Source organism: Heterocephalus glaber, unplaced genomic scaffold (assembly GCF_053883595.1).
Source record: "Heterocephalus glaber isolate CG9 unplaced genomic scaffold, H.glaber_assembly_v1.0 deba00000809, whole genome shotgun sequence".
In the NCBI taxonomy this organism is placed as follows: domain Eukaryota; kingdom Metazoa; phylum Chordata; class Mammalia; order Rodentia; family Bathyergidae; genus Heterocephalus; species Heterocephalus glaber.
In genome coordinates, this window is record NW_028258163.1 from 7,995,001 (window position 1) to 8,012,555 (window position 17,555).

The 17,555-nt window shown below is 36.3% G+C and overlaps 1 protein-coding gene across 7 annotated transcripts in view; it reads right to left on the bottom strand.

Moving 5' to 3' along the window:
- The window catches only part of Cdin1 (CDAN1 interacting nuclease 1), a 311,052-nt gene that overhangs the window by 249,812 nt on the left and 43,685 nt on the right, over positions 1-17,555 (bottom strand). For all 7 annotated transcript variants that reach the window (XR_015449760.1, XR_015449761.1, XM_087207451.1 and 4 more), the window contains exons 2-4: positions 9,213-9,258; positions 8,254-8,318; positions 1,981-2,041 (exon numbers count right to left, since the gene is read on the bottom strand). Coding sequence is in view for 5 of the 7 variants with exons in the window: in XM_087207451.1 (XP_087063577.1) it covers positions 1,981-2,041; positions 8,254-8,318; positions 9,213-9,258 (172 nt within the window). In the remaining 2 variants the exon portion in view is untranslated. The remainder of the gene's footprint in view (positions 1-1,980; positions 2,042-8,253; positions 8,319-9,212; positions 9,259-17,555) is intronic.

Genomic DNA, 17,555 nt, shown 5'->3' on the forward strand with positions numbered 1-17,555 from the left:
GTGAACAGAATGACTGATCGCATCACTAACAAAGTGAGATTTTCTAAAATGTTCATTTTTAGCCTTGCAATGAGAAAAGTAACATTAAGACATTTATAAAATCAATGACGGCCACCTATATCCCCCAACCCCCAAACCAACAACAGTACAGTGCTTCTAAGAGATTTGCTATACACTGTAATGTACCAATGCTATATATTTCTCATCAATTTTTACAGTTTCCACTAATTAAATATATACTGACTCATAGAGTATTACCATCGCATCAGTTGTCACCAGATGCAAGCGTATGCCATTTAAGTATTAACTGTCATATAAAAATGGCAGCTGGGTTGTTTAGAAGCCATAATCTGGTACCACCATCCCTAGTTCTCCGTAATGGATTAGCAACCTCATAGAAAGTATTATTCTCTCTGTATAAATCAGCAGTGAAAGAGAAATCTGCACATAACTATTTCTTCTCTTGGGCTAAATACTGTTATAAAGCCATGGTAAACAACAGATTTACTGATGTAGAAGAAAAAGTGTTAGTGGGTTAAATTTTCCCATATTATTAGAAGATGGAAGTTGAAATCAGCTAAATTATCTAAGCTCAACAGAACTATCCATTAAAAATTCAAATGAATATAAATTGTACTATATAAAACTTATGCAATCAACAACACCATCTATAAAAATAAATACCATGTTTGCATCACCTTTCTAAATGGTGTGTCTAGAAGGCTATTATCTCACTTTTATTTTTCAGAAAGGATAATCAAATCACGAACTACCTAGTTACAGCTCAGATACCTCAAATTACTCTGAGTATCAACTTGTAACAAACATATCTGGAGACATTAAAAAACCACCCTGATTCAGAAAAGGAGAAAAAAAAACAAAAAACAAAAAATTGTGTGCTTAGAGAAGAGAAATCCATTCTCTATATGTTAACTATCCTATCAGAATGTGTAGACATTGCCTAGACTACTAAAACCTTCTAGTAACTGATAGGTAATTGCTCATTTGCTGAGTACAGCAGTGTACAGCAGACAGAAGCTGTGAGGGAAGTCAACCTTCCTTGCTAATATAACATGTAGAACTTGCCGCAACACTTAATGCTTACAGTACAGAGTCATCTTTAATGCAAACACACATTTTCTGCCTTACTTCTATGTTTTCCATTATAACGCAACACAAAAACAGTGTACATTTCATTCCATCCCTATGAGGTTTGCATAAGCCCATCCAAGTCAGGCTAAATATTGTATTGCTCTTATTACAATGGATAAATATTTTAGAGTTTAGGAATTAAATATTTTATTTTTCAGTATGCTCTCTGCAACTATTACGAACTTTTTACAGCTTCTTCATTCACAGGAAATCTTTAGGGTTTCCTTTTCTAAATGTAATGCTGTTAGTTGTTTCCCCAAAGAGAAGCAGATCACAGTTAACAAATAAGTTCAATAAATCACTTTATACTTAGTGTTAACAAGAATATTATGTTTCTTCTTAGAAAGACTTTTCTACCAGGCATGTATCCTTTATTTTAACAAAAGTCTGCAAACAAAAAAATGAATCAAATAAATGTTACATTTTTAAGTATAGATTTCTCTCTTCATTTTTATAATAGAATAGATTTTCTTGACATGTGTCTCTTTATTAGACACAGGTATTTCTCACACTAAATTAAGACAACATATCCTAGGAATAGCATGTCCTGAGCTGTTTGGTTTGTAATTTTCCACAAAATAAGAAACTACAAAGCTGTTTATACATTTGCCTTAAAAGAGGTAGACTAATTATGTCAACTAATTTATTAGTACATGAAGTTCTTGGTCCAATTATTAAAAGTACAAAGAGTTCAAGGAGCAATTTAAATGTCTAATGCACCTCAAAAGAAATTTTTAAGGTTAATTACAACAATTCTAAGCAAAGCTTCTTTAGATAGTTCCCTTCGGTTTTTTGCAGGTTTCAACAAAATCATAACAAGAATATTACCTCATTGGCCAGCTCCAGGAGCACTGGGGCAGCTCCATTTTTCACCACTCCATTCAGGTACCTAGACAAGACAAAGCCAAGTGATACTGCAGTGACAAGAAAAGGCCAGCATAGACTTGTCAGCATCCCTCCTGTGCGCACATTTCTCATGGGCAAATGCCACGTTCAACTCCTGTGAAAGTATGCTACTGTCATAGAAAAGTGTCCAAGGGGAAACCAGAACAAAACAACTTAGCTGAAAACCAACTAACTAACTGAGGTCAGGCAGGAGGTCTGAGCTCATCAGTCTCCCTTGTGTTCACCCTCTAACATGCCAAGTGAGCAAAGAGGCGGTTTCTAAAGAATGAGCCATATGACTCTGGTTTTGTCTGTACCACAGACAACCATTGCATGGAAAGGAAATCTAACGGCTCTCATAGGGTGAACAGCACCCTTGTACCTATCTCCCACTTTTTTCTTTATCTCTGCTTCACAGGGCTGAATGACCCCCTCCTAAGGAAAGAATGGAACCGACCTATCAGCAGGGGTGAGCACACCTTTGGTAGGCAATAGAAGTCATCATCTTATCTGCCCTGGATTTCTGTAATAACTTCCAGCTCTCACCACCACCTAACCCATCACAAAAATAAAAAACAAACAAAAATCTCCAAATGCATCCCAGACGTGGAAGATGGGGTAAATGTTTTCAAACAAACACTGGAACGTGCAATTTTCCTACTTTAAACACTTCCAACATCCTACACTACATCTGGTATATTTCTTCATAATCTAACCACTCTCCTCTCCCATTCTCATGTTTGGTTGCTGTCTGCCCCACTCTTACCCCTCACGGATAACTTACCATTCATTTCTGCTAACTCGCTACTCAGCTCGGATACCATCTTTTTCAATCTACCACTGCCCAAGAACACGTTCAAAGTACCCGTCATAGCAATGTAGCAGCACCCTGTACACCTCTCCATCACACAACACAGCACATCACAGTCCTCCCTTATCCTCTAAGGGCATGTTCAAGACCTACAGTGGATGCCTGAAGCCATGGATAGTCCCAAACCCTCTATTTACTATCATTTTCCCCCATACATATATATCACAAAGTTTAATGTATAAATGAGGAACAGTATGAGATTAACAATAACAGAACAATTATAATACCATACTAACATAAAATTATGTAACTGTGGTCTCTGAAAGTAGCTAATTGGACTATACCCTCACTTCCTACACTGTCAGTGGGAGATAATATAATGTTAGTGTGATGAGATGAAGTAAGGTTAGTGACACAGGCACAGTGACATAGCATTAGGCTACTGCTGACCTTCAAAAGCTAGGTCATGTGGAAGATCATCAAGCTAGGATGATGCTGGTTTAGGCTAAAGAAAGTATTACTATACTTGTCTGTGTCAAATTCATCCCCTACTCTAATGCTGAAAGCCTCATAAGGGTTGTAGAATTCTATTTTATTCATTTATTATGCGTAGCACTGTACTTGGTTTGTCACGGATTGATTGTGTGATACATATACATATATACTTTTTAAAAAATAAATGAATATATAGTGTCCAAGAAAACAGAATCAAGGATGGATATTTTCTTTATAGTATATTGTTTGCATGAGTAAATTAAGGGTATTTATCTTATAGTAAAAAAATAAAATCAATAGATGAAGCTTTCCATATAACTATCAGAGGCAGATTCTAAATTACATTACTTCATAATTATACTTACAAAGACATATAATTTTGCTATAAGCAAGGGGAGGTAAAATCAAATTATTTCAAGTAGGAAGAGCTTCAGGATCATTATAACTTCATATTAATTCTAACAAATGCATTTTACATATACTGAGACTCTTGCTGAATATATTATTTAGCAAACTAACAGGGAAATAGGACTTTCAGATGTAATAAGAAAAAATTTATTAAATAAGGCAAGGGTGGTTTAGAGAAAGATCCTTGGGAAATAAGTCAGTTGAGAACCTCAACTCACAGAAACAACTCTCACTGAGGGGCCTGCTCAGGAGCAACCAGTCACGGGTTTGTAACCACAGAGAGCATATGCTCACTTTAGGTCAGGGTATTTGACCTGAAACTGACATCAGGATACCTTTACAACTCTCTATTTAACATTCAGGTATTCCACAAGAATTTCCTGAAGGGTTCTTTTTTGTTATTATTTTTTATCAGTCCGTTTGCAGTACAGCATATAATGATCACATTCCTTGTGGGGAGTTGGTACGTGCACGTAACACATCAATTCATGCCCTTCCCTCTCCATCTCCTGGTTCCCTTCTCATTTGAGAAAGATCTATCTCTCTACTTCCTATTATCTACCTTTCATTTTGCTCCTTATTTATATTTTCACTTCCATATATAATATTTAAGCTTCTGAGAGCTATGGGTAGGCCTTATTCCAAGCTGAAGAAGCAGCAGGGAAAAAAACATTCCTGTTTTCCAGAGACATTCCAGTGGCTGGACAGTTAGCAAAAACAGGGGAAAATAAATACATACTATAATGATACACGCTAGGGTAAAATTTAAATTTAGATCAGTTAGTCAGGAAGCCAATCTCTCTCTAACTAGACTGGACACTCCTTGGGGAAGGGCTACACAAGTCCACAACAGATGCCTAGCAGCACTCTGAGTTGTAACTGGGATATAAACATGTTCTCTTGACCATCCATCGCATCACAATACTACAGTACTACCTTACCAACACGAAAATACAACTGGACTATTCCTCCTTAAAATCTAAAACTAGGCCCATGATACTTATTTCAGAAGAAAAATCATAATCCTTTGAACAAAGATTCAGCACCTGCCTGCCTTTTCAGGCTCATTTTGACTTTCTCCATTTGTTCTCTATGCTCACACCCAAAAAATCGGAGCTTTGCCGCTGTCTTCTCTACATCTAGGATGTTCTCCTCTTCCTAAAAAACCAAGTCTTTCATTTCTAGACTGTGCATCTTCACATGGCTCCCAACCCTCCGCATGGATAGCTGACAGAACTCCACAGTGCTCTGGACAGACATACCTATCAGCACTTCTTACTGCTTTTTCCCATTTTTAAGTACACATCTGTTTTCCCACTAATCTCTCATAGAACAGTTGAAGGCAGGTACTCTGTCATTCACATTTGTATGATCAGTTTCTAGCGTAGGAAATGGGACACACTGAATCCACAATGAATGGTGCTAACTGAATAACAAAGTGGTACAAGTTTTCAGAAACCATTTTTATCACATACTGTCAATATCATATTTGAACTAACATTTTCTCCCTGTGGACATCTGAATAATTGATTGGATTCTCTAAAGCTACTAAAGTTGGTTCCTTGGTCAGTGGGTACTGGGAGAAGAGATGAGATGGGAGACAGCGATCCTTAACTTTGCTATTGATAAGGGTTATAAATCTGACTATGTATGTGTGCACAAATGGTCAGATCCACCAATTTAGATGAATCTCAATAAATTTTACCGAGAACGTTTCCTGTTTAGAAATATAAGGATAATGTGAAAGAACGAAGAACTGTTTTCAAAATGAACACGGGAGCTGTCTATAAATATACAACATGGAGAACTGAGAAAGTTTCCTCAATAATTCAAAAGGCTGAGAAAACATTCTCTACTGCTATCTGCAGCGTATGAAGTTTCAGTTAGCCATAATGCAATCACGTTAAGTATGGACACTGAATTCTTAATTAACATCATCTCAATGCTAGCAGGAATGCAGACACAGAAAGTCTCACTTGCCAGTAGGAGTGTGGCTAGTACATCTCCAGACAGTAATTTAGTAACATATATTTTTTAAATGTTCACATTGTTTGTACTAGTAATTAGATAGAGAGAAATAAAGAAATGACTCCAAAGTGCAGGCTCATGTGTCAAGATGTTTACCACAGTATTATTTACGATAACAGAACCCTGGAAACATACAAGCTCAAGAGAGGAATAATTCAGTAAATTTTCATACTCTCACATGATGAACTAAGGCAACCAATAAAACAAAAGCTTTTTATAAAACAATATTATGCCATATACATTTTTCCAGGTATAAAATTCAGGAATCATGACTGCACATAGAATATGACCTCGTTTATATAAAAATGGAAGAGACTGGAATGAAATTTTACCCAGTAGTTATTACAGCAGCACAACTATGGGCAATATTCTTTTCTTTTTGTACATACCATCACAAAGAGGTTTAATTTTCACAATGGGGAATATTGCTTTTATAAAAGAAAAAAATTAAGTTGTTATTAAGGTTTTCAAACCGCTTAAACGTGTCCTGATATTACACAATTTGCCTTCATTCTAGTTAGGGGAAAGCAAACGAAAACCTTATTTAAGGCCAATTTACCTTAGTGAAAGCAGGAACCCACATGTTTGAAGTCTGAAAGGTAACAACAGGGCTGTTCCCCAGGGGAAAGAAGAGGAGCTGGGTGGCATAATGAGAAACTGCTCAAGCTGTTCTCTTCTAAGGCCATTATAGCCTAACTCCATTTTTTTTGTTTCAACTACTCTAATCATCAGAATAGCTAAGTGTCATGTTTAAATAAAGTTAAAAAAATGAACATATTTCTATAGTCTCATTATTACCTACTCAACTGTCCATTACTGAGTGATTATACTTAAAATTGTACTTCTGACCTAAACTACCCAGATAATACCCCTCAAAAGTATCTTCAGACTTCAATAATTAAATATGCTTCTAATAAAACTAATAAAAAAGATTCAAAGTAGCAGCATAGAGATTTTAGAAGTCATCCAATTAAAAAAAAAAAGAACTCTTTGCATAGTGAGGCAAATGAATATCAGAGGGCAGTCCCATCACATGAGAGGGGGTCCCCAAACTTTGAACACTATACTTTCCTCTTGTTAAAAGGCTTTAAATCTGGTCATGGAACCATGATTTTACATGACAGCCTAGTACCATACAATACAAACAAGAATGTATTTGGGGAGGGCATACAGAACATTAACTTCTCAGGCTTTGTAGACGTCATAGGACTTCATGAGCCATTCATTCTTAATTTTATAGTGTATAATTTAGGTTATGACAAATTTTAATGTTAATTTCACAAAGGTGGTCATGAGTTTTGAAGAAATTCTTTCAAATGTTAAAAAGATTTCTTTAGAGAGAAACTCTGCTGGCCCAAAATGTGTGTTGGGGGGTGGGGGTGGGGTGACAGGAGGGATAGTATGTGTACATTTAGTAGATTTAACGATGCAAAACAAAGTGTCTTCTACTATCTAACACAGCAAATAATGTTTTAAATTTAACTTCAGTAACTTTTCTGTTCAATATCTACATCTCAAGTCTTAAAAAATGACTTTACCAAAACATGACACCAGTATTATATCCATATATTTATTTCATTTGTAAAATTTTTGTGCATAAAAATCATTAATTTAAATCAATGGTGTCATTCTCACCACAGAAAAGCTGACCTGTCAATCCTGAGTATAATTTAAGAGATATTTCAAACAATTTTCCTTTCCAATATGCCCTTGAAATATTTAAGACTCCAACCATTTCTAACGCAAAGCATTACTTTTAGTGCTATAAATTATTCAATCATTAGCATGACAGTACAAATTTTAGAATTAAAAAAATCTGAGCTACTTTGAAAAGTCTTAATAAAGCTGAAATTAAAATATCCTCTCTGGATACTATGTTGTTGATTTAATACTCAAGCTTTTCATTTTAAGATACAAAACCTACTTTAAAATGTGACAGTTATAGAATATATCTTTAAATGTCCTTACTTGATACATGTCTTTCTTTTAATTTCTAAAATGGCTAGCTCAATACTTATAATGTAAAACACAACTACATCAAAACTCAATCTTATTTTTTCCATTTGCTGATCTAAATAAAAAATAAGTGAAAGTTGGTTTGAAAATTTTCACGTTTACATATACATACAGGTACACAGGAATGTATGCATCTAAGGCAAGATCCTATACTTGTTATAAAAGTCCTAAGTAGCCAAGTGAGATTCAATAATACTGTACCTACATCCCACAGAATATGTATTTATTCACATGTGCAAACTCATAAAAACACACACAAAGCATTACCATGTTCTTCATATCTACTAAAGAAAGACTTGGAAGACTTACCCAAAAATACACTACAAGTTTTAAATAACAGATCCAAAACACAATGTATTGGGATATGATATAGAAAATTAATTTCATAATTAATTTTATTCATAATTATTATAATTAATAGGTGTATGATACCCTCTAGTGGGGCAGGCAGGTCATACCTCTGGTAATAATTTTCAATCGCCTCCAAAGTATGATGTTTGCCATGTGTTCTTTTAATATGTTTCTGAAACAAAACAAAACAAAAAGAAAGCTTTATGTTGTGTCACAGAGTAAGTCCAAGAATAAGAATGACATGTTTCTTGATCCCAATGACTAATGTATAGGGCAAACTGAATAACAGCTTGGGGATTTGGGCAGTGCTATGACTTTTTTCCCTTCTACATTATGAACCTATGCATTTTAATCTCTATTGCTGGCTGGGATGTCTTCAGACTGCACCCAAGGTACAGTATATATGTAAAAGCCAACGGGGTCATAGTAATTGAATCTAAATAAGTTTGCTTAGGGCTGCAGAGGGCAAAGAAAAACTTGTTCCCTCTTTCAACCTTTGTATTAATTTTTCCTCAATTCAATTCCTTCTAAGTCCTCTGCACTCTAGTTTTACAATCCAATTGCCATTTTTAACCAGGAAGAACATTGCTTAAAAACAACTTATTTGAAAACTACAAAAAGTAATTCCATAGAGACTTGCCACTTGACTGACACCTGTCATCTCATGATAAATGACTCCATTTTCTGCCTCTCTTGCCTTCTGCCACTCCAGCAATGGTCATTTATCATCATCTCTGTCAGCAATGGAAAACGGCACTGACAGTGCAAGTCAGCAAACATTTAGCACATGGAACCACGCAACACAGGGAAATTATTATTGTCAGAATAATAATGGTTTAGCATAATTTATTACAGGTCCACCAAATAAGCAAAGGCTAGATGTTATTAGACAGATGGATGGGTAGGCTTGGCAGGCCTCCACTGAGACGCAGGCGGTGCTTGATGTGGAAAGGAGAACATCCTCCAACCCAATCAGAAAGCTGGCAGTTCAATTACAAAGAAATAAAGGGACATTCATCATTCAATTAGGCACCTGTCAGGCCTCACAAAGGAGGAAACTTCTAACCTGGTACTCCTGGGAGAAGATACTCAGCAGAGTGGCCTGCGATTGACTGGAACAAATAAAAGAAGGACAAAGTTAATTACTGGAGTGCACGGCAAAGAAACAAAAGAGAAAGCAGCTTCAAAGGTAGGCCTGCTGCCCTGTAATCTAACAGAACACGAAAACAAGTGTGGAAAAGTTGTTCCAGATGAACACCTCAAACAAAGGCTTCCTGCTGCTAGGTCAAGGGGAGAGAAAAAGGGAAAGGGGAAAATGTGAATGTTCTCAAGGCAGGTATCACATTATTCAGATCATTTTGATACTCTGAAATAAGTATAAATCATATCTATAGTATGCAGTGGTGCTAAAAAGGACTACAGTAAAATAAGGTCTATTTCCAAAAATAAATGATAGAGTTAAAGTCTCATAAATAGTACAGGACACACAGCTCATTCATGGACAACATCCTGCAATTTATTTTGTTAGCAGACAGATATCTTCTTCAGTAGCTATCACAGGTTCAGGGGGGGAAACTTTGTTCTTTCCTAGAAGTAGCACAGAAACCACTGGAATATTCCCACTGACACCAGTGTACTTTGAAAATAGAAGCTTCCCAGCAGGAAGCAGAGGTCCTTGGAGTGCATCATTCCCGAGGACTGCTGTAAGTATTATTCATCTAAGGCTACACACAGTGTCAAGCACTTGGCAATGAAGCAACCTGGAAAACATTCTTCTCAAATGGGTATTTTCCTCTTGCAATTGTTAACATTTAGAAATGGAACAGAATCTTTCTTTCCTCTTTAAAAGCAATCAATATTCTATTGCTACATTTTTGGATTGCCCTCTGTGATTGACCTGATCATATCTTGAAAATGACTATTTCTAATTTTCTTTACTATTAAATCCTAACTAAAGAGAGGGTACTTTAATTTGACTTTTATGGTACGCCAAAGTTCTGTGAAATAATATTTCTCTACTTATGAATGAACCCTCTTTTGTTCTGTTTTTGGTACCAGGGATCAAACTCGGGGACCTTGCACTTGCGAAGCAGGCAACGGAACCACTGAGCTAATTCCCCGCCCCTGAATGAATCCTCTTAAGTACATAACAGAGAATTTTAAAAGTATGAAATATAAATGACACTATATTTGTTCACTCATGGTCACAGTATTGCATCTTCTGGATACCATCGTAGATTTGGTTTCTAATCCTCACCACTCACACCAAATTTTATAAGTAGGTGAGCAAAAAAATACCATAGATGTTCACTAAGGAAAGCTCATACATAATTATAGAACTATTTCAATAAGTCAAAAGTAATGAGAAATGACTGAATACAATTATAAATTCATTATAGTCTGATTTTTTTCAATTTCCCCTTAATTTTGGAAACTACCCTGAAAAACCCAATTTTATATATAAAATGTTCCTATCTATTATGCTTTGCTTGCCTCATCTTAACATGCAAATCATATATTGGGTTCTGACAACAAGCTTCTCGGGAAAATAAACAGCCAAATGAAGGCCAGAACTTTGAAAACTATTTAATTAAAATGTTAGGAACTGATATGCAATAAACTGTCCCCCACTTCACTGTACAGCAAAATAAACTTATGCTATTAACCATTTAATGACACACAAAATTTCAATCTCTAGGTTCCTAAAGATATGATGGAAATAATGCATTCGGAGTGACTAATGAAGTGGAAACCAACGGTGAATAAAACGAAATGTAATTGTAGGTACCCAGATTAAGAAGACTTAAGAGACAGCTGGAAGATAAACAGTTAAGGTGACAGTTAAGAGTTGAGAGTACAGTATACATTGAGGATCAGATAGGACAGGGCCTGTAACCAGAAAAAAAGTGTCTTTAAACTGCACAGAAGTCAATTCAGCTACAAACCAGGGGCACAGCCTCCCAGTTTTCCTGTGACCAACAGGGTCAGTGAGAAGATTCCACTTACAATAGGAGTAAATCTGGCTGGAACTAGAAATAGAAGACAACTTATGTTGTCCCAACAAAAACCACACGGGTCCAAAATGTGCAGAGAACTAAGTGACTTTGCTAGGGAGTCTGGGAGTCCACAACCCATTCCTGTGTGTGCTGACCTTACAGAAGAGGCGTCTGAACAAGGGCCATATCATAAAGAACAGGAAAGCAGTTTTGGTACAACCAATATGTTGACCCCACTGTGTATTTTTCACATTTTCTTCCAGTGTGTTAATGCTGACAAAGGGTATCAGAAGGAAGGACTGGACCGGGAGGGAGGGAACACAGGGTTACAAGATCTCAAATCTGCAGGTCTAAAGAACTTAACTGCTACCACCCTCATCCCACCATACTACTATCTTTATTTTAAAGATGGGGAAATTAAGAGAAGTTAAGGAAAGCACACAATTAAACAGCTAAATAAGTGGTAGAGCTGAGAATCAAAATCCAGATTCAATTCCAGAGCCTAATCCCTTATTCGCCATGGAAACCAGCATTCCTGCCAGTACCAGAAATCAGATGTACAAGTGACATATGCTAATATCCCAGTTTAAGCATTTATATGATGTCACATTACACTACAAACAACTCTGAAACATGTTGCTTTTTTGATAGAAAATTGAAGCCACAGGAAGTCAAGTGTTTTGACCAAATTCCATGGCTTCAGATAATATTCCTTTCTTGAAAAATCAAATTGCAGTTTTCCTTTAAAGAGCTACATAAAAAACAATGTTGTTTTCATGTTGAAAGATAAAAGAACTATGAACTACAGAAAACAGCAAAGGATTAAAAGATTTTGAGTCACTTCCATTATTCTCCCTGCAACTAAGGTTTAATTGCCACCATTGCCAGAAGCATCTCTATCTCATTGTGTATGTGTCTTTTACTCAAATGCTATTTACTTCATATAAAGCAGTTTTAAAGCCTTCCCCGAACATGCTAAATATAAATAACCCAATCTTATCTACAGAGGATAGCACTCTCTATAAAGGTGTTAATTTAATGAAACAATATTTAATGAAAAGTTTCTGGTGGTGAGCAGGTAATAGCAGGCAGACGAGCTGGGTTGCTAGCGGTCCCTCGGGGTCCTTGCTGGTGTCCAAGGGTTGACTTTGATCCTGGCTCCTGGGATACGACAGATGGTAGAGTGGTGAACAGCAGAGAAACAGCCTCTCCGAGATTTGGTGTTCATATGCTGGAATATAGCAACGTGAGAAAGAGGAGGAGGAGGAAAGTGAGTCCCCAGGACCCAGCAAGGATCTGAAATAAGAACTGAAGCCATGGGGAGAATGAAGAGAGAGACCTCAACGCAGAAGGAGGTTGCAAGCAGTGCTTTCTCCCTGACCCGTGACTACTGCATGGGAGGGGTGGCTCGAACCTGCAGAACCATGGTGACTACTGGCAACCCCTGCGGCCTCCATGGAGTGGAGGCCATCAGTGGAAGGGAGCAGTGGATGCAGCAGACTGCAGTGGCTGGTGAGTTATTAGGGTTCAGATGTCCCCCAGGAGAGGGTGATTGGCTGGTAGCCATCTTGGAGAAGGGCCAATTGTGCTCAGAACTCAGAGCAGCTCTGGGCTGGCTCTGTCTAGCGGCTCCCAGTGTCAGGGTGAGGCAGAATCAAATTCAAGTCAGCAGGAGGTCAAGGAGCTGAGTTCAAGCCAGCAGAGAGCCCAGAGTTCAAGCCAGTGGGAGGCACACAGAGTGTTGCAGGCTGAACAAACAAGGTTATAGTCTCACAGACAGAAACCAGCCTGAACTTCAGTGAACTAAAGGTGTAGGCTTGCTGGGATTATCCATTACTCTACCATATAGCTATGGCTGGCTTGCTGGTATTAATCAACACAGATCTGGGCTCTGTCTGCCTACTCTGTCTACCAATGACAGCAGAGACAGGCCCTCCCTGAAGTGCACAATTTTTTTCTACTTTTCTTTTTTTTCTTGTTTTGATTGTTCTTGTTTTTGAGTATGAATACTGTTTCTAGTTTTCTTATTGTTGTTGTTGTTCTGTTCTTTTTATTTCTTCCTTCTCTTTCCCCATCTTCTTCACCAGTATCCCAAAGTTCATGTAATCTTCCTTTGTCCTCCAGCCTTGCTTCTAATCTCCTCTTTTTCTATTTCTCTATTTTTCCCCCAAACCCTTTTAAATTTTCTCCCCAGGGTAAAATCACTATATTGAGGGCATATTTACTGTATACAATTTTCTGGTTTGTTTCAGATTTTGTTATATATCCACAAATATAGTTCATACCATTAAAGGTGCCAAATTAATGGTTAACACAGTTTGTCATTTTCTAGGCTGTTTGATGCTATTGTTATTGTTAATTTAAGTACTACTTTAGCCAAGTTGACATAATTGTACTAATCAGTTGTTCTTCCTGGTATGCCAAGACTGAGAATGCCTAAGGGTCATAAATAATACTACAGGCCAGTGGCAAAGAACCAGGAACTAGTGTAAATAGGCAGCATCTTCTAATCCCCAATAAATTGAAGAGGTACAATCTTGCAACAGACTCAAAACCCAAAGACAGCTACACCTGGAAGATATCTCTGAGAAGTAGTCATTTCCTAAGTGTCCTAAATACTAGGAATAAAGCTACTTGTCATAAGGAATGTACAAACATCAACTCAGGAATTAAACTAAAAAAAAAATTTACACACACACATACATAATGAAAAGATACTTAAGCAAGATGCAACTTCAGATTTCCAGCTCACCAAAGGCAAACCCAGCGGGCAATGAGGTGTAACAATTTGAAAGCCACCCCACCTGGACTCTCTGAAGTGGTAACAGTGGAAGTAACAAAGCAGATGAATGAGGCTCTAGAAAAAATCAAATCAGAAATAATCTCTCAGATAAGTACAGAGATGGTGACCATAATGAAAGACATGGTTAGTGACTCTAGAGCAGATAAAGATGAAAAGTTTCTGAGTAATAAAATATTGTGTATTCCGTGTAAAATCTAGATGTCCACAGTCAGCATTCATTCTGATTTATAATCCTCCTGTGTTTTCAGTCTCTGTCAGATAAATATGAATTTGTGTGTGTGTATACTTACATACACAATAATAAACATAAAAATTGTGACTGGTTTAAATATACTTTTGTTAACATGCCTTCCTCACGTAAGGTACTACTAATATTTATCCATGCCATTAAATATGCTTATTTTTAGATTAATTATATTTTAAATAAAGTACAAGAAAATTCCACATGGAACAAATGTACAGTAAAACAAATTAGTATTTTTAAAAAACAAAACAAACTATTCTGGGCCAAGAAACAGAATATTGCCAGCACCCTCAAAAGACACCCTACCCAATCACCACCCCTTCCATCTTACAAATGAACTGGTTCTTCTGATCTTGACTTGCTTTTCTTTATAGTTCTATCACACAAATACGTCTCCCTAGTTTTAAAGACTGCCTTTGCCTATAGGAGACTCTACATGAAGTATGTTATACTATGCCCTCTTTTGTATCTGACCTTTCACGAAACATGTCTGAGAGTGATCCATGTTAATGCAAGTGCATGAACTCATTTTCACTGCTATATTCTACATTCTATTGCATTAAAGTATTGCTGCTGTGAATTCTTGTGCAAGTCTCTGGGTATAGATTTACACACATTTCTAATGGATCTAAAGATAAGTCAACCATCATTGACATGTGCATCTATACCTTTAATAGACACTATCAATTTTTCAAGTGATTGTAACAATTTAAACTCCCACCAACACTACATTACTATACATTCTCATAAAACTTACTTCTGGTCCTTGTTTACCTTTTCATTTTCTTTATGGTATCTTTTGAAGTGTAGAAGTATTCAATTTTGATGAACCCTAACTTATTAATTTTTTTTGTTTTAGTACTTTTTGTGTCTTGTCTAAGAAATATTTGCCTGCTCACACTCAATCTTGAATTAATTTTGTGTGTCAAGACAGGCGTCACAGTTTGTTTTTATTATTTTCAAACAAATACACAACTGATCCACACACCATTTGTCCATTAAATTATGTTGGTGTCCCAGAGGAAACAAAAAAAACTGAGAATCTATTTTAGAACTTTCTCATCTGTTCCACTGATTTATATGCTTATCTTGACATACACACCTCACTGTTTTTATTACTCTAACCAAATCATATACATTTAATGCAAATACTAATTTATTTATATGTATCTATTCTCTTACTAAATGACAACTGTCCTACCCACTACACATAACTTTTCTCTCTTTTCTTGTGTTCTTCCCAATCAATTGAATACTTAGTCATTATTTTTCCTCTTGCAAATTGATCTTGTTGGGCACAGCGGCACATGTATATAGTCCCAGCACTGTGGAGGCTGAAGCAGGAGTATTACAAGTTTGAACCCAGCCTGAGCAACTTAGCAAGACCCTGTCTCAAAGTAAAAGAAAGAAAGAAAGAGAAAGAGAGAGAGAGAGAGAGAGAGAGAGAGAAAGGAAGGTAGGTAAGGGGGAAGGGAGAGAGAGGGGGAGCGAGAGAAGGAAGAGAGAAAAAAGGAAGGAAGGAAGGGAGGGACAGAGGGAAGAAGGAAGGGAGGGAGGGCGGCTGGGCGGTGGGCTGGGGACATAGCTTAGTGCAAAGGCTCTAGGTTCAATCCCAACTACAAAAACAACAACAACAACAACAAAAAGAAAAAGAAAGAACAGGGGAAAAATTAGGCATTTTTAAACTATTCTTTTAACGATTATCCTAGATAAGCATATGCCTCATCAACTTATCAAGATTGACTATTAAATAGTGAATAATTGTGTCTGAAAAATACAAAAATATTACATTATGTACAGTCCCCCTCCTGGCATTTATCCCGCAACACACTTATTACTTTATACAGTCTCTGCTCATACAGATCCACCCATATGTACCATTTCATTGCCCTTCATTCCTTCCTTCTCTATTCTTCTATTAGAAATCATTTTCTTTTAAAACTCCTGTCAGTGCAGATCTGTTGGATGTCAGTGTGTTGCTGGATACATCTTATTATAATAGGAATATGCTCAATGGTAATTTCTTCAAACAATGCTTTTGCCCCCTCTCCTCTTTCTGAGATTCTCAATATGAGAATTTTTAGTTCACCCTACCTCATCCTATCTCTTACTCACCTTGTATGTTTCATCCTTTGTTATTCTATTTTACATTTTAGTTATTTGCATGCATCTTCCCATGTACAAATTCTCTCTTCACTAATGTCTAATTTATGGTTAAAACCATCCACTGAGATAAATCCATCCAATTTTGATGACAGCAATTTTCAGTTCTAGATGTCCTATTGGATTATTTTTCAACTAAGTTCCTTGCAGAATATTTCAATCTTCTTTTAACTCCTTGAACAACAGAGAAATCTAAAACTTCTGTTTAGTAGTAGTGCCATACTATTTGAAAAAACTGCTTCATAAGAAATCTGAACACTAAAAAAAAAGAAATCTGAACACTAAAATGATATCTTTCTCCAGAGGGGATTTTCATTTGATATTAGGAGGCTCCAGAAGTTTAGAATCTCCTTAGTCCAACTTCAGGTATTAATTTTCATTACTGATCAGGTAAGTTTGAAACTCTCATGTACGCCTTATCTAATTTCAATTCACAGTTACTCTGAGGATATATCTCTTTCGGGTCCATGCCAAACTTGGAACATTTATAAAAGCTACCATCTTTGGTAAGCCCTAAACTTTGTCCCCTGGTCCTATAACACCATCAAAAGTTCTGTTCAGAACTTAACTATATTATATCTCAAGGTAGCCTCCCCCGCCCCGCCCATCTTCAGAAATTAAAAATGCATGAATAAGTAACTCATAGATTTAGGAGTAAGCAATGCAAATGCATAAAACTGAGCAATGATTATGAAACATCAAAATCTGTAAGAAATGTATCCATTAACTAGACATTAGAAGAAAGAATAATTAATTTTGTTATTGAAGGTTCTAGCAAACTACAGATCTCAGCAAATTTACAAGAGTCTTTCAGTGGAACACTATAAACTTCTGTTAAAACCAAAGAATACATAGTTGAAAATACTTCACAAATTCTGAAAAACACAAAGTGTGAAAATTGTGATATAAATAAATTACAATATAGTATTTACCAAAAAGTTATAGAATTAAATCCAATGTGATACAACTTCTCTGTGTAAAGTATAGCAACTGAAATACATGAGAATGACACACTAAACTCAAGATAACCTCAGGTAAAGAAGGAAGGAGTCTATTCAACTGTAGTTATTAAATTAAACAAAAAATATCCAAAGGGGAAAGAGAATGTAGAACAGTGTTAGAATATTCCATTTATGTAAAAGTAAAAAGCAAATATAAGCAAAGGTAGATTCAAAAGTCTCATTATATCAGTCTTTATTCTTT